Source organism: Magnolia sinica, chromosome 9 (assembly GCF_029962835.1).
Source record: "Magnolia sinica isolate HGM2019 chromosome 9, MsV1, whole genome shotgun sequence".
NCBI classification, from domain to species: domain Eukaryota; kingdom Viridiplantae; phylum Streptophyta; class Magnoliopsida; order Magnoliales; family Magnoliaceae; genus Magnolia; species Magnolia sinica.
This window is the reverse complement of record NC_080581.1, coordinates 14,516,475-14,541,152: the sequence shown is the minus strand read 5'-3', so window position 1 is coordinate 14,541,152 and position 24,678 is coordinate 14,516,475. Positions and strand designations below refer to the sequence as shown.

At 39.1% G+C, this 24,678-nt stretch overlaps 1 protein-coding gene across 1 annotated transcript; it reads left to right on the top strand.

The window, feature by feature from the left end:
* Window positions 1–4,959: 4,959 nt before the first annotated feature.
* Window positions 4,960–10,437, top strand: LOC131256959 (photosynthetic NDH subunit of subcomplex B 1, chloroplastic). The gene is made up of 6 exons (XM_058258081.1): window positions 4,960–5,600; window positions 7,008–7,198; window positions 7,685–7,942; window positions 8,427–8,532; window positions 8,704–8,789; window positions 10,124–10,437. Exons 1-6 carry the CDS (start codon window positions 4,983–4,985, stop codon window positions 10,287–10,289), a joined length of 1,425 nt encoding a protein of 474 aa, XP_058114064.1. The 5' UTR covers window positions 4,960–4,982; the 3' UTR covers window positions 10,290–10,437.
* The last annotated feature ends 14,241 nt before the right edge of the window (window positions 10,438–24,678 follow it).

The window sequence follows — 24,678 nt, the reverse complement described above, 5'->3', positions numbered from 1 at the left end:
CATTTTTGTTAACAGTATGTATTAGATATTTTGTTAAGGATTAAAAATAATCTTAATAACCCTTAATTAAAATGTAATCTCTATTGCATAATAACTATTATAAAAAATGAGATGAGCTCATTTTTAAGTGACTACCAAACAGGGCCTAATGGTTTTAGTTTAATTATTTACTATCTAGTCAATCCGAGTCTGTTCTGCAGAGTCTTCAAGCCGATCAGACCCATCTAGACATTGAGTCGAGTTTTCAGATTTTTAAACTATGGTACTAGCTGAAGTGGTTCCAAGCCTGAGTGCCCATGAACTTTGGACTCGAGTCCAATGCAAGCCAAGCTTGCTGCGTAGGGAATTGGCTTCGCCAGGCCAGGCTGGAGCCAGCATAGCCTATTTGCAACCCCCAAAATTTGAAAGATCTTGGAAATCTTCAGGGAGGAATTGCTGGGAATAAGATTTATTACTATGGTAAAATGTACAAGTATTGTATATCATTAACATACAAATGGAGATTGCTTGATGGGCCATGCTTGGGCTTCAGGAAGTTTTAATGATGTCATGCCTGGGCCCAATTCATGCTGGACTGGGTTGCGCGATTGGCCAATGGCATCCCTACATTTACCATCAACCACCGGTGAGTAAAAATGCCAAGAGATGGGATGATGAGAAATAGCTTTGGTAAATCTTCTCAAAATCAAATTAAGAATGCTTAGGGCCTGTTAGTGTTTTTGGTAGCACTCGTAGCGTATGCTATGTAGTGTAGCTCCCTAGTAGCGTAAGCTATGCTTGGCGTGTAGCACATGCAGTGTACCTACCTGAAATCTCTCTTTTTAAAGTGTTTCTTCTATGTTAGTTCAACACCTATGTTGAAATGATGGTGGGTCATCCCCTTATGTAAATAAATTGTAGTTCTGAAAATGAGGAAGAAGAGTTGATGAGAGAACAAAGGGAATATAGCTCTCTTGCACCTATCTTCCCCTATATTCCACTTCTGCTTCTAGTTTTGTGCTATTCATTGATATTTCTCATTTATCATGATTGAGTTCTGGGAGATGAAGATCTAATAAGCAGAACTGGCCTGAATACCAAAGATTTGCCTTTGGGCAGATGAATCTGCTTAGGTCCCTCTCCTAAAAAAGTAGTTGTTAGTGGTTCCAAAAATTAGTCAGAAATTCTCATTCAGATAGAAGAAGACGAGACTACCCAATTCATACCTCATACCAATCTGCATTTGTACTATTGAAACCAATGAATAGGAATCAGATCGACATGCTTCGCACATTTGCAGTTGACCATCTCTGTGCCTCGAAAGCGTTGATTCATCCCTACCGTAGCACCCTTGTATTTTTTTTTTTTTTTTTCTGGGTTTATGGCTTATTTCGATTGAACTCGTCGATTGTGATTAACTTATGTAATAGACCAATAAATAGTGGTTGATTCTAATCAACGATGTAATAGTCTATTAAATAGCTCTTGTGGGAATTTCGTGCTCTTGTTATCGGTCCGAAGCTTGAATAAAAGAGGGGGGGTTACAAAAGGTTGGCAGCTGCTGTCAAACTTCTGTTGTAACTTTTATCATGAATCCTGACCATAGTGACATATCTCATTCATAGCAATTTCTCAGCTGAAAATTTCTACGTAAACTTTTATTTTTTGAGGTTTTTTCTAAAATAAAAAATATTTAAAATAATTTATTTTAAATTAATGAATTATATATATTGTATTTTAAATTAATGGATTTTATATATATATATATATATATATATATTATATTATATTATATTATATTATAGTGTAGAAGGTTTTGCTAATGTTCCCACCTTCATGGGAATGCTAATAATGTTCCCCAAACCTTTTAAATGTCACACATGCACCTATCGTCAATCCGAACTGTTCATTCATTTACACAACTAAGAGCAAGCCATGGGCAAAAATCTTGTCAATCCGGTGATCCTAAGCTACCAATCAATATCATGAAAATGGATAGTCAAGATTGACTAGAAAAATAAAATAGGTCCAATTATCATCTTGAAACATCTATTAGATAGATCCCACATTGTATTTCTTATAATTCTAAAGTAACACTTGATTTGATGATTCTAATCATGTGATTTATAGCTTGAAAACAATGGACGGTTGGAACAAATTGGCCCCAATCAAAGGGTGATTAGTGTGATTCTTGTACCATGGCTTCTTCCTAGTGGTATGAATGAATGGATGGTTCCCATCGATGATATGTCAACCCCCTATGCCATTAAAGGGTTCGAGGATGTTACTAACATCCAAACTAAAGTGGAACCTTAGCAAAAACTCATATTTATTTTTAGAAGTAAAGCGAAAACCCATATTTATATAACAAATTACTTTAAGCTTTTTAGCAAATTTTCAAATTAATATCACAATATTATCATAAAATTTCACAATATTTAAAATCTACTGAGATCATGATAATATCACAATAATGTCATTTAGGGGCTGTTTGGATCTTAAGTTGCTTAAGATAAGCTACTTATGCCATAAGTAGCTTATCTTAGTTTCTACTTATTAAGAAGATAAGTATGTTTGGTAAACAACATACTTATCATCTTCTCTTTTTCGTCTCTTCTTATGGCTCTCTTTCATGACTTATGAAAAGTAGAAAAGCTAAAACAATTAAGTGAAGTTATTAAGTACTTTTAAGTAAAAAAGTTACTTATAACTAATCATAAACCAAACTTATTTGAAATAAGTCACTTATATACTGCTGTAGGTAAAAAAAAGCAACTTATTTGGTGGTATCTAAACAGGCCCTTAGTGGAGTGAAGGATACCTCGTTTCAACACTGAGGTCTTGGTATGGATCCCTAGTGGGGGTGGCTAACAGTGAAGTGTGAACTGACAGTGTTGCTACTAACAAGCTAACAATAAAAAAAAAAAAACAAAAAAACAGGCCCTTGGTGTATTTCTGGCTTGGCTTCTAAGAAAGAGGGTGCAGGTCAAATCCGCGCTAACCCTTTACTTCAAGGGATGGTGCTTCTGATACATGATTGGTTAATGACGATTTTTTCGAAGTGACGGAACTTTGAATGAGTTGAGATCATTGTCATTCATCCGTCATAGGTCGGAGTACTACTCTTTTGATTGAAAGGCAGCGACCGATTCAATGCCTGCCAGTCTCACTGAATGACTGTAATTTATTCAGTGGTATCTAAATAGGCCCTTGTGTATTTTCTCGAAACGACCACGGCGACTCATGTAATTGGGGCTCATAGTTTAGATGGTTCGACCTAGATGTCTTAATACCTGAGTATCAACCATAACCTTACATCAGAGTATCAATGTTTCTTGCAAATGCTAAATGTTAAAAACATTCTATGGTATAAAAAAATAATTACGTACTCTTCTCAGCTCATGAGCTGGAATTTTAGAAAATAGTCAGGTAGCTTAGAAAAACTTTGCCAAGTCTTTTTTTTTTTTTCATCCGTCCATTGATTTTGTAAACATTGTTCTGCTTGATGACAAGAACAGACTAAATTTTGGGCCAGAGTATCTGGACAAGGGGACCCATTTGATGGATGGCTTGTATGTGCATGTAGAAGACGGCAGTAGTTCAATATATGCACAGGGCGGATAATCCTAGCCATCTGATCACTTGCATTCAACCCGATGGTAGAAACACTAGTTATTTATGTTGACTTTCATTTCTAGAAAGTTGAAGAAAAGTGCCGTATGGGATTGCCTGATAGGCGTAATTTTTTTTTTAAAAATATAAGCCATCCATGATGTTTCCCACTAGATGGACGGTCCTGATTAACACACAAACCAGCTAGTGTACTTCAGAGGGGCGGATCCATTCCAGTGCTTCCAACTCTAATTTATCACCTCCCTGGTTTTTTGCAATGTGCTAGCAAGGCTCTGATCCAGTGGCTTGCCAAATCTGCCTCGCCATGCGATGATCCAGACCGTTCATCTAGAAGTTGCCTTTGAGGGTGTTCCACATGTGAAAATCAAAATGACTTGCCAGCGACGGTCCGTAAAACTAGTTCCAACTTAGCTAGCTTGAAGGGTGATCAATGATCATTCCTGATCAGTGATATTCTATCCACCTTTACCATATGCTATAAGAGTTTCCAGATGAACGGTCTGGATCATCGAGTGGTGGGTCCAGTTCCTATGGAGGCAAAGTAGGTACTCCATTTCATGGCCTCACGCGCGGCATACGTGAACGTGATCTGAGCCCTTCATTCAGCAGCCAATAGGGAATAACCTATAGGCCAAAAAAAAAAAACTGGTCCGACCATCCTAACCGTTTAATGGGTGCCGTCCAAACTGACACTAGAAGATCAATCAGCAACGGCTCACATTCAGTGCCAACAGGGTCATCTCTTTAGTGGTTAAGATCATCCAATCAAATAAAACTTTGGTGGGTGGTCTATCAAAAATCAGGCCCATCAAATTCATGGTTCTGATCATTATATGAAGTGCCACGTGTAATGATATGAAGGCGGAGTGGAAAAGTGCATAAAGAAGCAAACAAGAGGCAGGCGTGAGTGAAAGCACTTATCCAACTCCCTTCCACACATTCAAAATCCGTCTCCTGCCATTTCCCAAACTGTTAGTTTACCATGTGCATTCTCCACCACTTCCTAGATGGTGGCCACACATCCACCGTACACGTGGTACACATTCAACCTAATCCAGACCGTCCAAATAGTTAATCCACTGTATGTGAATAATATCCCCCAAACTCTCATCTATCAGACAATCGTAACCTTAAAATAATAGCCATTGAATTCGGAGCACGGACAGCATTCTTTCAACAACCCATCATCAGCTCCCAATTGCATGTTTACTGTCATCCAATCAGCGGAATCACATGATCATCGTATCTCCTGCAATTTATACGGTCTGGATCAACGTGCACACCTCACCACCATTTAAAACTCCACCCAACAGCATCACAGCCATTGAACTATATAAAAACAAAAACGCCCAAGGGCCCATCATCCCACCATGGCCACTGCAACATCTCTGCTCCCCAAATCCTCCACTCATCTCTTCTCATCTCCACTGTCCTTCAACTCCCCACCTTCAATTCCACAAACCCAATTCACCAAAATCACAATCTCCTCCAATTCATCATCCAAACAGTCCCCTCACTGGACCAAACCAACAAAACTACTAGTAGTACCCAATGCCAAGAAGAAGAACCAATGGCTCGATCCATTCGACTATGGCGATGATCCCGATATGGAATACGGGTCCCTCTTCTCCGACGGAAAGCAAGAAGAAGATCCGAGACCGCCCGACAATCCGGACAATCCATATGGGTTCTTGAAATTTCCACTTGGATACAATGTGGAGGTCGCTTCGTTGGGATTGAAGGTGAGGGGGGACGTGCGGCGGTGCTGCTGCGTCGTGTCGGGCGGTGTTTATGAGAATTTGCTGTTTTTCCCGGCAATTCAGCTGATAAAGGATCGGTATCCCGGCGTTCAGGTCGATGTGTTGGCGTCGGCGAGGGGGAAGCAGACGTACGAGTTGAATAAGAACGTGAGGTGGGCCAACGCCTACGATCTAGATGATCATTTCCCAGATCCCGCTGAGTATACGGACATGGTTGGAATTCTCAAGGTTGGTTTTGCTTTCATGATTTTTGAATAGAGCAGTAGGCGGGAATTGAGGATTGAGATCAGACCGTATTGGGTGGGACCCACTAGCCATTTTTTCATGGCCTGAATTGAGACATTGGGTGGGCCAGATCGTCTATGTTGGATGTGGGCTGTTAGACAATTCTTTTAACCGTCCATTTTCATTAATATGCATGGCTCTGATTTGTGGGCCGCGGAATGTGCATGGTGGGGCCCACCAGTTAATGACCTGGATCTTGAGCATATGGATGGTGCAGGATTCAGACCGCATATTTCAATTGAATACAAATGGCATGGTAGCGTATTGGGAGATTCCGTAATAATTGTTAGCTAGAATTAGCACTACTACGGATAGTTGCAGGTGATCCGTGCATACAGGATCTGTCAGTCCACTCAGCAGGTGGCCCATGTTGGGAGACCTGCCGAAGCACACACAGATGAATCAAGCAAAGTACTCTAATTGTAATAACCTAGTCCAAACACACTGAATATAGATACTACGGGGAAAAACTCTTGTGGGAAAAAACTATGGCACAAAGTGACAGATATGCACTATGAAACATACAAGAGAGACAGATATGCAATATGAAACAGAAATTACAAGAGAGAGATTACTTGAATAAGCTTCAAATCTCCCTTATAAGCCCTTGAAAACTTTTAAACGAATTAGAAAGCTTTGAAATTTTATGATATCATCACAATCGAAATAGGAAACAAATCCCGCACTTACGCATCTTTGCGTAACTCTATGCGCATGTTCGATGACACTTTGATGCCACTTTGATGGCATCGACAGACTATCGATGACATCGAATATAACATCAAAACATTCTAGCAATAAAATATGGATTTTTTAGATTTTTTTGATGGCATTGACGATGCGTCAATAGCATTGAGCAGGACACTAAAAGTGTTTAGCAACCAACATTGGATTTCTAGATTTTCTTGATGACATCGAACGACTTTCGATGGCATCGAATGTTCTGTGGATGGCATTGGCAAATCCTGTTGTTGAAAAATTTGAGACATCAACAACAGGCCACATGATCCTTGATCAAAGGCCACTATGGTATCCTTGGCTCCATATTCTCTCTGTCCTGAAAGCAGCTTAAGAAAAGAGAAACAGCAACAGACCATATTCAACTGTAAAAGGCCAAAGATTGGATAGTTAGTAAATGCTAATCTGGGAAATTTTGGGGCATGGTCCATCCATGGTGGGCTATGAAATCAATGGTCTGGATCCTCAAACCATGAGCAGTTGTAAAAATGGATGATGCATATCCTTGGTTTGAGGAAGATCATAAATAGTGGGGCCAGAAGATGATGAACGACCCAAGTAGCCTACACATTCCTCTGATCAGACTCATGGGGTGTGGCGGTTTTTCGACAGGGTAGGTACTATGATATGATACTATCGACGAAGCTGGCGGGGCTCGGGCATGCTGCCTTCCTGTTCATGACAACGGCCCGCGATAGAGTCAGCTACATCTACCCAAATGTAAATTCAGCGGGCGCCGGACTACTACTATCCGAAACATTCACGCCCGACGGGTTAAATCTGTCGGATGGTGGATATAACATGTGAGCAAGATTGCATTCAACCACATTGCTTAAGAGTGTGTTTGGTTGCACCAAATTTCATGAATTAGACTGTTTGATCGTGGAATATCCTGATATTTGGTGCAACCAAACGCGCCCTGATCATCTGTTTTCGATTATCTTTTCTTGAATTACATGGTGCTCTGCTGTAATTCCTGGAGTTCTCGGTCAGCTAGCATTTGATGCTGGTGGGGCCCACCCATCAGTGATCATGTATGCCATTCGCTTCGCTTGTGGGCCCCATGATGGATATGTTGCACAAAAACTCCCCCATGGACAGTTACACAATGGATAAGTAGTCCTCCAATTCAGATGGCTGGGAGGTGGGGCCCACCTGTATCAAATGCATGGCCAGAATGAGGCCACTGGCAATTCAGTTCTTGAGCATTGTACAATGCCTCCTCTCTGTCAGCTATGCAACCACAACAAATACATCCACTGATAGCGCGGTTTTTCGATCTGTGATAGGTATGATCAGATGGTTCAATGGTTGGGCCGGCCAGCCCGCAACGTGCCGAGACAACCTGTCCCTCCACTTAAAGTGTCCATCTCAAGGAAGCTGAAAGAGGTTGTTGAAGCAAAATACAAGAAATCGGGGGCGGAGAAGGGGAAATACATTGTAATACATGGCATAGAGTCGGATTCTGCTGCATCGATGCAGTCCAAGGGTGACTCTGATAGCTTGTTACCTATCAAAGTGTGGAATGAAATTGCAAAGGCAGTAAGGTATGCATACAGCATGCAAAAAACAGGTTACTGTGATCATGAATATAAAATGCGCTAGAAATGCGATGGACCACACCCACCACATGTGCCAATGTGCGAGATCTAGGCCCTTAACTGCGTGGGCCGAAAATCTGTTGAGTCTGATCATCAGTTGGGCAGATGTGTATAGAGAAATCAATGTTTCACATTTGATGCATGTTAGTCCAACTCATTCATATCTAAAACTCAACATTGGAAACTCTATTACAGTATATGCTGTTCAACCGTTCGAGCTTAAATGCTGGCGAAGATTGCAGCGCCGTGGTGTGGCCCATATAAGTTTTGGGCGGGCCTGATTTTTGGGTTCACGGCCAAAACATTGGGGGACACGCACGGTGGGTCCCACAACTTACCATGGAGTCGAAAAAATATGATCGTTCCCCATGTGGGTCACGCCAGAAAATAAAAACTGCTTATGATTGATTGGTTTTGATGATGGAAACAGGGGTGCAAGGCCTGTTTTTGTGATCCCACATGAGAAAGAGAGGGAAGACGTGGAGGAGGTCGTCGGAGAAGATTCGAGCGTTGTGTTCATCACTACACCGGGCGAGGTCGGTCTTAATTCTTTTGAAATTCATTCAATCCAAGTGCATGTTTTTGACGAAGATCGGTCTTTCATCACTATATTGAAATGACTGTTATTCTAAGTCATAATTTGGACAAAGCAGGCCATTTCCAACATCTGATCGAAATCAGTTTGGTGTTTGTTTCATGTGCATCAGCTTGCAGCACTTATCAATGATTCAATAGGAGTGATCGCCACAAACACGGCGGCCATCCAACTTGCAAACGCCCGCGAAAAGCCCAGGTGAGAGCTGAATCCCTTTCTAGTTACCGTGTTTCTTCCATGAGATCTGAGCCATCCATCAGGTGGACCACATAGTGTATTTCTGGGGATGAAAAATCAGGAAAGGCCACCAATCTAGTCCACACACAAATGGACAGTTAGAAAAAGGGTGCTGCTTGCGAGGCCAACCTGATGAATGTACTGGCGCGAGTTTTGAGCATGGGCACATACAAAATGGGCCAGCCTGATTAGCTGTGGGGCCCATGCAGAGTTGTGATTAATGGGCCCAATGGTTTGCTTATCTTGTCCATTGATCAGTCCAAGTGGAGATCATATCCATCCAGCTTTGATTTTTGCACATTGAATATAGACTGTTGCTGAATTCTCTTCCTAACCACTGATACAAGGGGGCTACGATTGCTAAGGCAATCACATTTTTGGAGAATACTGCATCCAACGCAGGGCCTATCAGATTAATGGTGTGGATTTCTGATCATGGGCCCCACTTGTCCAAACACAAAGCTCAAGAGTCTTCTTATACCAAATTAACCTTTTAATTAGAGCTCGGGACGACTCGACTCGGCAAACTTGTTCAGGTCTGACTCGATCCGAACTGAGTGGGTGAGTCGATCTGAATCAAGTTGACTTCATCCAATCCGAACACAAACCGAGTTGAGTTCGAGTCACCCAGTAACTCAACTTGACCCGACCTGAAATCCAACTTGGTACTGACTAGACTCGATCCGAAACTCAACTCGTACATATATATTAAAAAAAAAAGGTTTTGAGTTGATGGAAAGGTTGTAATGGAGAGGTTGCAATTCGGGCAAGTGAATGTAGGTTTTGAGTTGTGATTTTAGCATGTAGATGCCTGCTGCGCCCCACCCGACTCGGTGCTGACTCAACCCAACTCGGCACTTGTGACCAGGTCGGACTCGGATTGGGTCAGGCATGCTGGAATCAGATCTGAGTCGGGTCGAGTTTGAGTCAGGCCTATTTCAAAACCGGATCGAGTCGGGCCAGCTCTAACTCGATCTGACTCGACTCAATGCCCAGCTCTACTTTTAATCATTCAAGTTCCTGAATTTTCATGTGACTTGTCTGAGTTGACATAAACCCGCTCGACCCATTTCAGTTTGACACCATGACTCAGTCCTGACTCAGGCGAGTCGGGGTGATTCAACCCTGACTCAACTGAGTCATAACATGACCTAAGACCGGACGAGTCGTTCCCAATCACCGAGTCTTAAATCCATGGACCTCATGGCTCAGTCCAGCCCCAAATGGTCTGGGCTGGGCCACGCCCTTTTTTATTCTAGAACTCGGATTGGTGCTCATGCTGTTGTTTTCTACAGCATTGGACTGTTTTCTTCAGAAGAGAAGGGAAGACTGTTTGTTCCCAATGCAGAAGAGAAAAGATGTGCGATCATCTCATCCAAAACCGGGAAATTGATCGACATCGACATCCAAGCCGTGCAAAATGTGGTCCAGATCTTCGAAGTGTCCCTAGTTCTTGCTTAGAGCAATCATGTTGTATTTGATTGATTATTCACCCATCTTAAAATGAAGGCCCAGAAGTTCATGTATTGAGTTCATTCTGATGGTAGGCGTGTTTGGATGTACAATCGGCTTAAATTGCAATATTAAGTGGCAACAAGGTCGAAATGAATCATCCTGATATCCTTTTTTGGATTAGAAATTTTGGGTATTCTGACTTTCATGTCCAATTTAAAAACTATGTAAAATCAGATCCGAGACCCAACTTAGGAATTTTGCTTTGTCACCCATGTTTGGATGCACTATTGAATTGAATTGCAATATCTTGTACAGTAAGTTCGAAATGACTTAAATTGCAATTTGAGGCCTACTTTGTTATTGATGTTAAGGGTCTCAACTTAAATTTGGTCATTGTTGGGAGGGAAAGTAGCTTCATATTTGAATCAAACAAGTAATAGAGGATGAACGAAAAATTCGAAATAAACAAAGAGAACACATGAGTTTTTTTACGTGGAAAATCCTTGCAGGACAAAAACTATGTTATAAAGTGATGATCAATCCACTATAATCAGAAGAAGGTTATAAGAGATGAAACAACTTACGGTAAAAATCCTACTTTTGCCTTTAAAACCCCTGAGTATCTGTGCTAAGCTTGAAAACCATTGTTCTGAACCCTAATTGCAATTAGGAGGGTCTTTATACACTCCCATACAAGAGTAGGAAATAAAACCTGCATTTACTCATATTTATGCGTTCCGTCTATCGGACCAACATGAACTGACACATCCACTAGTTAAACCGAAGATGTACAAAAAGTCACATCATACAATCGGAGAATACACCCATAAATTCGATCTAACCGGTAGGGACACCAGTCGAACTGAATTTGTCTTCTCTGCACTATGATTAAAGGCACTCGATTAACAATCTCCACTGTGGCTTCAATCTTCTAGGTCCACTGCTCCGAGTTGTTACAATCTCTAATTATCTTCAAAATAATGCCATCATCACTTCGTGTGCACTCTCTCTTTATTTCTTCTTTGCCAAGCCTAGAGAAGTCGAGCAAAACTTGAACTTTTCTACATGAATGACCTTCGTATGCATGTCCATCAGATTTTTGCTAGTGTGAATCTTCTCAAGATTGACATCTCATTCCTTCAGCATCTGCCAGATAAAGTGATGACGAACATCAATGTTTTAGTTTGGGATTGATACATTGAGTTCTTTGTCAAATTGATTGTACTCTCGCTGTTATAATGCACAGACACAACTTTCTGCTGAAGCTCTAATTCATTCATCATCCCTTTCAACCAAACAACTTTCTTGAATGCTTCTGTCACTATCATATATTGAACTTCGATTGTGGACAGTGCAACCATAGATTAAAGCTTTGACATCCAACTAATAGCTTTACCTGTTAACATAAATGAGTAGCGAGAATTCGACCTTCTATTACCGACATTCCCTGCATAATCTGCATCCATAAAACCTACAAGTTTCTCCTCAGAATTTTAAAAAACCAAGACTTAGTCTGTGGTACCTCCTATATAATAAAGTAATCATTTCACTACTTTTTAATGTTGCTTGTCGGGGCGTGACATATATCTGCTAACAACACCAATCGTATGTGAAATAATTGGTTTAGTACAGACCATGACATACATACTATTGCCAACCACACTCGATTAGGGCACACGAGACATGTACAACTTTTCTTCATCTAACATAGGACATAACTTCGAAGAAAGCCGAAAGTGAGCAGTGTGGGGAATGCTAATCAGTTTTGTCTTTTCTAGCCTAAACTTGTCCAAGATCTTCTTAAGATATTATTCCTAAGACAACTATAGCTTGCTTATTTCTCTGTTTATGTGTATATTGATGCCAATAATCTTCCCTGTAGCCCTTAGATCTTTCATCTCAAATGTCCTGGATAACTAAGCCTTTAATGTGTTGATTTTAGACATGCTACATCTGTCGATAAGCATATCATCAACATACAAAAATAGAATAATGAATTCTCGATCGCTCAGTTCTCTAAAACAGACACAATGATCAAATTCACTTATGATAAACTGCTAACTCAATATGAAAGAATCAAATTTTTTGCACCAGGCTGTACTATATCTTTAACCTACAAACTAAATTCTCATTTCTTTACACCTTGAACCCTTCAAGTTGCTTCATGTAAATATACTCTTTTAGTTCCCTATGTAGAAACATAGTCTTCATATCTAATTGTTTTACTTATAAATTGTATTGGGCAACCAAAGCAAATACAAATATGATGGATACTTTACCACTAGCACGAATATCTCACCAAAGTCGACACTCTTATTCTGAGCATAACTATTTGCTACCAATCCAGCCTTGTAATTATCCAGTTTCTTTTGGTAAATTCACTTGCAACTGATCAATTTTCGCCCAACGGGCAGCTCTATCAACTCTCATGTTTCATTTTTGTATAGAGAGTCTATCTCATCATGCATTACTGTCATCCTCCTCTCTACATTTTCTGTGTTTTAGTGCTTCCTAAAAAGTAGACAGATCCCCCTCATTTGTAATGAGAATAAATGCAACGTTTGACTCATCTATGTATCTTAACGGTAACCTACGATCCCTTGGTGGATTTCTCCTAATAGGTGAATGCTCCACCTCTTCTTGTACCTTTACCTATGTTGAGACTCAAATATTGCATATTTTTTTTCCCACTTATATCTTGGTTTTATGAACATGATAATGCTTAATAGTATACTTTATACATGTTTATGTTGTAAGGTGAGTTTAAGAGCTTGGATTGAAAAGAATGTTAGAAGTATAGATTTAATGCTCAAGAAACACCAAGGCAAAGAATGGATCCTTGGACACCAAGATTGAAGATTTCAAAACCCCAAGATCCAAGAAAACCAAGTAGAGAAGGAAGGAAGTCGAAAGAACAAAGTGCTAAAATTCGCTTCATTACTTGTGTTATTGACAACTATTGGATGACATCGAAGCCATGGTTCGATGGCATCGAACACAGCTTGATGACATCGAATTTTTACATGAAAATCAAGTGGTTGCCCGACATATTGGGTGCCATTTTCTATTACTTGAAGACTTGCTCGATGACATCGATGAGTTGCTCTCGATGACATCGATGAGTTGCTCGATGACATCGAGCACAGCTCGATGGCATCGAATTTTCTGAAGAATTATGAAGCAACTCGCTGGACTGTTTTGGATGCCTTTTCGATTGTTTGAAGACCTGTTCGATGATTCAAAGCTTCTCTTGATGACATCGAAGGAAGGTTCGATGATACAGAGACTTACGCAGTGTGAAACGAGAAAATGCGCGACTTTCGGATTCAAACACCTTCGATGACATCAAATGCGTTACGCAGAGTTACACGGACTGCGTAAATTTAATACGATTTGGTAATTTTAAAAAACTGGCCTATAAATATGGATTTCCTAAGTTTTTTGAGATATCTAGGGTTTTGAGGAGCAGAGCAAAGGGGTGGAGCCACCTCCCACGAGTTTCTTTTTTTTCTTTTTCTTAGTTTTTAATGCTTTAAAAAAAAAAGGATTTTAGATCCAATCATGTTTATGGTTGGCTAAATCCCTTAGTTAGGATTAAGGGGTGAAGCTTGTAGCGTGATTGAGATGATTTTCTTATTTGGTTCTTGTTCTTGTTGAACTTCTTTAATTCTAATTTGATATTTAAGGAATACTTTTAGTTTTTAATGGTTTGTTGTGACTCAAGTTACAATATATCTGCAATAGCTTTGAGTATCTTTTTTTTCTTCATTTGAGATTGTGAAGATAGTAAATCTTGTTGTTCGCCATCGTCCCTTGGGCATGGTTGGGTGATGGAATCTCTTCTAACCTTCACAATTCTTCTATGTTTGATTGTAGGATTGGTATATCCTATTGTTTGATGATGGAATCACTTCCAATCCTCACAGCTCTCATCTATTGAGAATTAGGTCAATGAAAGTTCAGATTGATTTTATTGTTATATCTTCCAATTGGATAGGATAACAATTCCAATTGTGTTCCTTGAATCAAATAAGGAAACATCCTAATAGTTGCAAGTGGATCCCTGGGCACCCTAGTTCCCACATTTGAATTATTAAGTTTTAATTAAATTATTCACAATTACTTCCTATTATTCTAGATTTAGATTTAGATTTAGATCTTTTTCTAGTTTTGATTTTAATTGCTTTCAGAATGCATACAAGTTCAGTCACTATGTATTCGACCTCGGTCTCACCAAGATTATTACTATATCGCAACCTTACACTTGGGGTTGTGAACAACCTATGACTCAGGTTCTTCAAGTGTTTCACTATTGTCTATTTCAATATTAATAACTGATTTTTCTGTTTCCTTATGCTCATCCTTTCAAAACAAGGAATATTTATCAAACTCGATGTCTTGGCTAAATATGATTTTTTGTGAAACTGGGTCATATAATATGTAACCTTTCATCCCATCATCATAGTCGACAAAAGTACACTTCTCAGCCCTTTGGTCTACCTTATCTTTTTTAACTGACAGTACATAAGAGTAAGCATCAAACCAAATATCCGTAGCCCTGAATAATCAAGTACCTGACCACTCCATACTTCTTCTGGAATTTTGCAATCAAGAGCCATAGGTACAACTTCAGTCCATGGCTCATTAACTCATAATTACTCAGCATACTCTGGGCACTTTCCAAATGAGTCTAGTTCATATGTTCAGCCACACCATTCTACTCTGGTTTATACCTCACTATCTCCTCACTATTGTAGTATTGATTAAATTCTCTTGAAGTAAATTCACAGCCATTATCTGCCATCAGATTTTCACTATTCACCTTGTCAGACTTTCAATCATTGCCTTCAAGGTCTTGAAAGTAGTAAAAATATTTAATTTATGCTTCAAAATGTAAACCCAAACCTTCCTAAAGAAGTCGTCAATGAATGTAACAAAGTATGATAACCCTCCTCCAGAAACAATAAGCGACGACCCTCACACATCCGAATGCACATAGTCCAACTAACTTTTACTAACATGCTTCCTAGTTTTAGAGTATAACCTTGATTGTTTCATATATATATATATATATATATATATATATATATATATATATATATATACACACACACACACACACACACACACACACACACACACACAATGCTCACATATATCTAAATCAAAACTTTTAAAATTAAGAATTAAACGACGATCGAGAAGTACCTTCATACCTCGCTCACTTATGTGGCCTAGCCGCACATGTCACAAACGTGCCAACGTGAACTCTACTATAGATGTTGTAGTTCCACCCGATATAGTATTTCCGATCAATCTGTAAAGATTTTCACTCCTCTGTACTTTCATAATTGTGAGTTTTTCTTTTGAAACCTTCAGGATACCTTCGTAACTAGCGAACTTGCACCCAAGTGCATTTAGAGCTCCTAGAGAGATTAATTTTTTTTTTCAAATCTGGAGTGTGCCTCACATCGTCAGAGTACGCTCCACCCCATCAAACATCCTGATGTGAACTGAAATAATTTTAACCATCTTATAGGCATGATCATTGCCTATAAGAACTAAGTCACCATCATACTCGCTATATGTGGTGAACAAACTTCGATGAGGACACATATGGTACGATGTTCCCATATCTAAAATCCACTTTTGATAGAAGTAACCGATCTTGGACAATGATAACACGTTACAATCATCTGATCCTTTACCAGATTTTGCTGAATTGACTTTCTTTAGTGAATCTTCTGATATCTCCTCTTTTCAGGTTTTGGGATATTGACAGTCCTTCATATGCCCCATCCTCTGACAATTTCAGCACTTCAATTTGCCTTTGCCTTTTGACTTAGATCTAGATCGCGACTTCCCATTATCTCGCTTAGACAGTCTTCCTCGAACAACCAATGCATCCGTAGAAGTGTATTTGTCTTTGTTTTTCTTTTTCAACTGCTTCGACAGAAGGACAGAGATAATAACCTCGACGTCTAATGTATCCCTATCATAACAGATAGTATCAACCAGATATTCATATGACTCCAGGAAAGATGTCAACAAAATAAGGGCTTTGTCCTCTTCATTGATTTTTTACTTCCACACTTGTCAACTTGCAAACCGGCTTGTTGAAGACGTTAATGTGCTCAGAGAGATCTGACCCTTCTGCTATCTTCAGAGTATAAAACTGTCTCTTTAAATATAAACAATTGTTGAGCGACTTCGTCATGTACATGCTCTCCAACTTTGCCCATAAGCCCGCGATAGTTGTCTCAATGATAATATTGTAAATGATTTCATTAGCAAAGCATAATTAGATTGTGCTAATTGTCCTCTGATCAAGTTCATTTCAATCCTCTTCCTTCATAGATTCCATATGATGCACTTTTCCAAGGAGTGCATGCTGAAACCCTTGCTGAACTAGGAGCGCTTTCATCTTCAACCTCCATAATTCAAAGTTGTTTTTACCTGTGAATTTTTCTATCTTAAACTTCACATTCGATTCTCTTAATGCCATATTTCCAGATTTAAACTAATATCCTAACCTACTCTTTGACATCACTTGTTAGGAGCGGAAGCAACCTTTAATCTAATTCAAACAAGTAATAGAGAACGAAAAATCCAAACAAACACAAAGAATACATGAGTTTTTGTTAGAAATATAAGAATTTCTTGTGCACAACAGAGGATAGAAGAAAACGATAACGAAACGATCAGATCTATCGGGTTCAAGGCTCGACTTGAACAATTAATTTTTCAAGACAGATTTGCTGCCATTTTTCTGGAATTTTCAGCAAGTGCAAACGAAGGAAATCTGCAAATTGTCTTCAGGATACAATGAACTCTCAATCCGATTTTTAACACGAAAATTTGCACATTTAAGTGTTGAACAGATCTCTAGTTTTGACACCGATATGCCTTAAGATGTTCAGAAAAAATTCAGCAAGAGATCAGATCGAGAGTAATTACACAGAAGATGATATAATCTCAAGGATTAAGAGTATTATCTTCTGGATTATAGTATCCAGGATTTATATTAGTTGAAAGGTTATGAATTTCTTTCTGAAGAGGTGCTAAAGTGCCTCTTCAAGAAATCCATACCCATTCACAGCAAATAATTGCCTTCCATGAAAGGACATGACTCTTTGTCCTATGACAGTTATTTCTGTACCCATTCAGACAGAAACAGTAGCCCAAAAAGGTTTGAACCGTGTGCCAAAAAGACTAAGGCTCTTATTGCTCCTTGCGACGATGCGAAGTGTTAAGTGCGCCTAATAAAGCGCCAAAAAGCCTTACAGCCCACGCCACGCGCGGACGATGCGAAGGAGATTTGAACCCTGGTTGCATAAGCTAAAAACCCTTCTTTTACCGACTGGCTATACACACTATTTGTGGAAAGTTTAAATAATTAATATATTTATTTACTTTCTAAAAATAACTTTTATTTTTGAAATTTATTTTTATTCTAAAAAACACAACAGTTTTTACTGGAAAACCCTTGCTGAAAAAAACAGGGTACAAGGTGACGATTCGTCCACTGTAATTAAAAGAATGTTACAAGAGATGGAACAAATTACAATAGAAACCCTCGTTTTTCCTTCAAAATCCTTTAATATTCATTCTAAATTTCAAAACCCTTGTTCTTAATCCTAATCGCAACTGGGAGGGTATTTATATACTCTCTTATAAGATTAGAAAACAAAACCCTCACTCAAACTTACGCGTTCCGTCGGTTGAACCGATGGGATCGTTGGTCGGACCGATACATCAACCGGTTGAACCAAAAACATACAAAAGTTCACGACGTGCATTTAGAGAATGAACCCACAACTTCGGTTAAACCGGCAGGTACATCGGGAACCGAATTTTTCGTCTCTGCACTAGGATTAAAGGGATCAACAATCATTTCCTCTCTATTGAATTCATTATTGCAATTCATTCAAATAGCATCCAAACACAACCTCAATTATCACAATCGAAATCATTGATACATCCAAACGCATCAGCAAAGTGTAATGTAAACAACAAAAGCTGAAGCCCATTGCTGTGGACTGTGACTAAAGAGCCCATTGCTGTGGACTGTGACTAAAGAGCACTTGAGAGTTTGATGAACACGAATCAACTTGGCAGGTGGGGCCCAGACGGTTGGTCTGTTGGTTACTGTATCCCACCATGGTCGGGCAATTTCCCAAAATTCTTCCAGATTATAGTATCTTGGCCATCAATCATGGGTCCATTTTCAATTGAATGTGGATCATCCTTGCATTTCTCTTGTTAACCATCTATTTTGTAGTCCACAAATTGAGAGGATAGGATTCTCCTACAGAGGACACATCTGGGTTATGGTCCATCCATGGTTAGATGCAACAGACAGTGGTTTGGATTACCAAGCCATGGGCATGACAAGAAGTTTATGTTAAATAGGGAATTAGAAATGAGATTACATGGTACAGTAATTTGTCATACAGGCATGTTTTTCCTACAAACATGCCACTGGTGGATGACATCCGTACCATGCAAGTGGTAAGCCCCATCATGAAGATCACTTCAGATAAAAATCATGCTGGTCCGCTCATCAGTTGGGACACACCATTGGAATCATTGAACATGTGATGGTTTGATTCAACATACAGGTGTGGCCCATCTAATCAGTGGATCATGCTGATTTTTTATATGAATGATCTTCATGATGAGGCCTACCGTCTGCATGGTACAGATGTTCTACAATGTCTGGTGCCTTGTAGGAGATTAGTCCTTAGTAGAAGTAATACCTATTCAGATTTGACCTTTACTTAATAACTTGCATAAATGGGTGAACTCCAGATCTTCTCAAACAAGATCCGATCCATAATTTATTTATTGAGGCCCAATCCAAACATGTGAAATGAACCGAAGTTTGATCAGTAATCCAAAATGTCCATCTAATGGGCCTCCTTATAGATGGACCATACCCTAATGATCTCCTCCACTGGGGTATCTTAACTTGATTATTGGCTTACATGTGGACGGTTGAGATTTAAAATGGTTCACATAAAATGTAAAATAAGCTACCTTGGGGGATTTCAGAGTAGTGGCCCACCAAATTAGCCGGCCTCAAAACCTTGGGCCTAGGCCTTGAGCTCTTTGGGTTAGACCAGGCCTCTAGGCTCTAGGCACTAGCATCTACCCAATAACCCAACAAGTGGGACCAATGTCCCAACTTATTTAAAAGGTGGGTGGGGTGATTGGATAGTTTGCCTGGCCTACTGGAGCCGGAATGATATCCTCAAGGGCTGGATTGGACCTGGAATCAGGTCCTTAGCTCATGCTCTGCACTTGGACATCTTTCACCCAACCAGCCCACTGGCCCCACTTGCAGTGTTCCTTGAGATAGGCAGGAATGAATTCCTGACTGGGCCAAGTTGCATGCGGCTCATCCGAGTCAACTCAGACTCAATCGAGTCGGACCCAGTTCATAACGCAGGGAAGGACGTGTAGAGGTCAAGCACCGTCTTCCTCAAGGATAACTACTCCAAATCCATGGATCCTTGTGGAGATGCCTCAAATCCAAAAGAAAAGAGAGAAAATAGAAAATATTTCTAATAAAATTCGTAATAGTTTGATTGAAGATGAAAAATGAGCTTACAACCTCTTAAATAATAAGATAAACCCTAGGAAGAAGTTTCAGAATTAAACTATAACAAAAACCGGTAGAAATCGTGACTTACTACCAATAGTAAACTTACTATTTATAAATGGTCGTGATTCCTACTAGTGCGCACGGGTTTTGGCTAAAAATAGTAAGTGTCCTATTTGGCTCAACCATGTGATTCTCCTAATTACTCTAAGCACTTTTCATGTTGGGCGCAACTTCTAAAGCCCAAACGGATGAAGAATTATACTCAAACTAAAACTTACTATAAATAGTAAAAACGAAATTAAAACAAGAATTTGATTGTCGATCCAGTGGTATTTTGCAAATTCAACATGCGCAACCTGGCGTAGAGGATTGGGTGGCTAAAGTAGCTCGTCCTACCCCAAAATCATATATGGCACTTCAGATAACTCATTCCGGTTTGTGAGATACGTCTGTTTTAGGTTCTGACGATCCGGATCACCTCCATTTCCGATCGAGCTGGTCCATCTTGGCAATGAAATTATCCATGATCCCCTCTACATCAGTTCAGCACTTTGAGTCAGAATTGAAAGATGACTCGGTCTGACCCGCTCTACACCAGGGGCGAACGAGTTGATCCGAGTCTTCAGTCCCAAGTTGCCGAGTCAAAAAACCATGATGGGAAGGAGATTATCCAATGAGGTTGGAAATTTGCAATCCCAAAAAGTTGGTGATTTAAGGATGTTTTAAATGTATAAATCAGCTTGCAATATCCAGAGGGGCCCAACAAGATTGATCTAGACCGTCTATCTGATGGGCCCCACCTGGAATAGTATAGAATGAAGATAACGATCTATCTACTTTTCTAAAATACCGTATCTTATCTAGACAGTATATGCATGCATAATAACACTTATTAAACGCAACAAATCTTCGTTAGTTATCTCAAGATTTATATTCTTCGAAGGTGACGTTAAGATAGTATTTGGACCAACGACTAACGGCTGAGATTTTTCAATATCTCTTTTCAAGACAGGATTCCAGACATGGTAGCTTTGTCCCTAGATATGTTAGGCTGTTTTTAGGGCCCTTAAAAAATGGGCCCCACATTCGATTTAAGATCACGACATCACGTGAGAGGAAAATTCTCAGATATCATTAGAAGAATCATATGATGCTCTGGCGGAGCATGATAATCCGTGTGGGTGTATGTCGTTCGTGTGCTTGGATCCCAGCTATCGAAATAGTGGGCCCCACTAAATATGGAGCGTAACCCAAAAATTGCATCGAACGTGTATGTCGTTTGTGTGGCTTGATCTCAGCCGTCCAAAATGTGGGCTCCCACTAAAGATGGGCTGTGACCCAAAAATCGGATGATTTTAAATGTCAGATTGTTGCCTGTCGAATGGACGGTGGTCATCCAAGCAATCCAATTCTTGGGGGCATGCCTCATGATTTGGACGGTGCCGATACACACATGCCACGTGTACTTCGATAGCTAGTGTGCATACTCTACCAACGTATCTAATAACTGGTTTACTAAATTGCAAATCAAGTTGACCAATTGATGAATTAAGTGGTGTCCAATTAATGCACGTACGTCCCATCAGATCAACGGCGAATAAAATAGACGGTCAGGATTATTTATGTATAGTTTGAGACTTTTGAGTCACCAGTTTGTTGGACACTGATGGATCACTTATTGTTTTAAAGTATCTTTCGATCCAGCAATCCAAACCATCCCTTTCACGGCTTGGAAAATGGATGGCTATAAAAAAAATAATGAACACGTATTGAACCATCGGAAGTGTTATTTATTTATTTATTTATTATTATTATTTTTTTTAATTTATAAAATTTCATGGTAGCCCATAAAATTGGACGCGGATTTCCTGTGATCTGAAAGGAAGCTAGGTGGGGTCCTCTGTCCATCTGTTTTGCCCACTCATTTTAAGATATGAGGCACAAAATAAGATATATCCAAAACTCAAGTGAGCCACCCGAGAGGAAACAGTAGAGATTGAATGACCACTATTGAAACATTTGCATGGCCGTATAAGTTTCGTATCAGACTAGGTTTTTTGTTGTTTCAATTCTTATAAATGATTTGGATGGCATATAAACATCAAAGTAGATTTAGGGAGGCTTCTACAGTAGCCTTTATTTCTCTCCCCTTTTATCTCTTCAGTGCCCTCTTTGAGTTTAGGATCTGCCATATTTTTGGTCTCATGTCCTAAGGTGAGCATGAAAAATAGATAGATGAGATGAATTTAATAAAACATCATGGTGGCCCAACCTATCTTCCCAATGCATGAACTTCATGTGAAAGCCTTTGACAAGAAATCTGCAGCACACAAAATTGTGCCCTAGATGTAACGGACCAATCGAATCGATGGATTAGATTGTCTAAAGGCTTCAATGCAACTAAGAGCACTATATCATTTCTCATTGTATATTAATATAAGCAAAAAAAGCCGCTTCTTAAGGGAATTTGGATCTCGTCTTTCCATTTCTTGCCTTTTATTTGTTCTTCAAAGGTTCCAATAATACATGAGATTTCCTTCTCTTCCTCACAAGACAGAAGGCATGAGGCATGAGCATTTTTCCCTTTCCCTTTTAGCTTCTTTTCCTTTGAATTCTCATGTGAAGGTGATGGATTCCTTCTGTAAAGGAAGTTTAAAAAAAAAAACAAACCCACATATCAAAGAACAAAAGCTTTTTTGCTTTTTCATTTTTTTAATTTTGTTAGTCTCACATACAATAAGTGAGAATTTTTTGTACTATTAGGGTATAAAATTTCATATATTTGTAATTATTCCTAACACATGTCAAGCACTCGTCCTCTAATGTGGGGTCACGTAAGCTTGATAACATGCATGACTTGGGATAATTTTTAAAATGATCTTATACCATTTGCTTGTGTCAAATTATGGTGGAGATGGTTGTATTTTGATAAAAAAAAAAAAAAAAAAAAAAAATATGAAGTCTGGTGTATTTATGTGGATTGTTTATATAAGAGTCGTTTAAGAGTAAGAAGAGCTTTGTCTCTATATGCTCAATCAAGTAGGTACGATCAGTTGTCATTAATTTATCTAACTCATTTATATACATTAATCTTAAAAATTAAAATAATTAAAATAATATATATATATATATATATATATATATATATAATATATATATATATATATATATATATATATATATATATATATAATAAAATAAAAATAAAGAAAGCTCATCCTTAATTAGGTGCACATATGAATACAATGGTTTGTGTCATGTGTCACAATTACGCAATCTACCACACATGTGATTGTGCATGTTCGGTGCCAATATATTAAACAATAATCCATATGAAAGTGTTTATGGATATAGCATATAAGAGCTTTGCTGACACACACACGCGTGCGTATAAGGCTCATGCGTGGCATACATGTGCTAGCATGCTATAATAGGTGTGAGATCCGATACACCTCATGATAGGAATGACATTCTTTAAGTGAAGAATCAAATTGATCCAACTAATCAAGTGAACCATGGTTAGTAAAAAGAATATATGGTTTTATAATACTTAGCTGAAGTTTTCTAACCCATCCACACCTATTTTCAATATTTGGGCCCACATGTTGAGTGGACTAGATATTATAAAAAAGATATGTAGAAGGTTAGACCAATCTAATGGATGGATCAGATCTCACACCATTGTGCTACGCTGGCACATGTTTGGCATGTACATGCGCTTTATTGCACACGTGTGTGCTTGCTTAGCAAAGCTGGAGCGCATTATAGTCTTAGGGCTGTTTATTAATGCTGAATTTTTTAACTTAAAACGGAATTGGGAAAATGTTCCGTGCTTAGTGGTGTTTGTTAATGCGTCGTTATTGTGGAAGAAGGAAAGCGCTAAGTGGTTTTTCACTGAATTCTTTCAGTGATAAGAGTTTGGCTTAGGGCCTGTTTGTTAACGCTGAATTTTTGCACTTAACGCGGATTTGGGAAAATGTTCCGCGTTTAGTGGTGTTTGTTAATGCATCGTTAACGTGAAGAAGGAAGGCACTAAGTGATTTTTCACCTTAAGTCTTTCTGTGATAGGAGTCTGACTTAACGGTGAATGCGGAATGCGCTCAGTGAATTTTTCATTACACAAAATTTTTTGCTTCCCAAAATACCCCCTTTCAAGTTACTATGGCAATATTTTTTCTTTAAATTGTTTGCGCAATACAAAATCAACTTTTAACCTGTGAAACTTCTTTATGCTCCACCATGATGTATGTGTTTCATCTATTCCATTCATCCATTTTTAAAGATCATTTTAGGGATTGATACAAAAAATGAGAGGAATATAAATCTCAGGTAGTGATTGGATATCCACCATTAAAATTCTCCTAAGGCCCAGTGTACTGTTTATTTGACATCCAATCTGTTGATTAGGTCATATAGACCTAGATGAATGACAAAAACAAAGATCAACTTGATCCAAAACTTTTATGGCTCCCAAAAAGTTCTTAATGGTCGAGGTTCATTCAACACTGTTTCCCTGTAATGTGGTCCACTTGAGATTGGGATATACCTCATTTTTAGTCTTATACCATAAAATGATCTAGAAACATAGATGGACGGCATGGATGAAACACATACATCATGGTGGGGTCCACATAACACCGACTATCAGCTATTGGCTGGTAGCAGGGGAGTAGCCAATCTGTTCTGCGAACGAGGATTGGATACTGACAGTTGAGTAGCGAGAGTCGCTACTAAAGTTATGTCACCAAGTTATGTGGACCCCTTTATGATGTATGTTTTGTATTCATA

Bases quoted from the DNA above. Each gene is read 5' to 3' on its own strand.
- LOC131256959 (XM_058258081.1), top strand. From the start codon at position 4,983: ATGGCCACTGCAACATCTCTGCTCCCCAAATCCTCCACTCATCTCTTC. The intron at 5,601-7,007 runs GTTGGTTTTGCT...GTTTTTCGACAG, and splicing joins ACATGGTTGGAATTCTCAAG to GGTAGGTACTATGATATGAT. The intron at 8,790-10,123 runs GTGAGAGCTGAA...TGTTTTCTACAG, and splicing joins AACGCCCGCGAAAAGCCCAG to CATTGGACTGTTTTCTTCAG.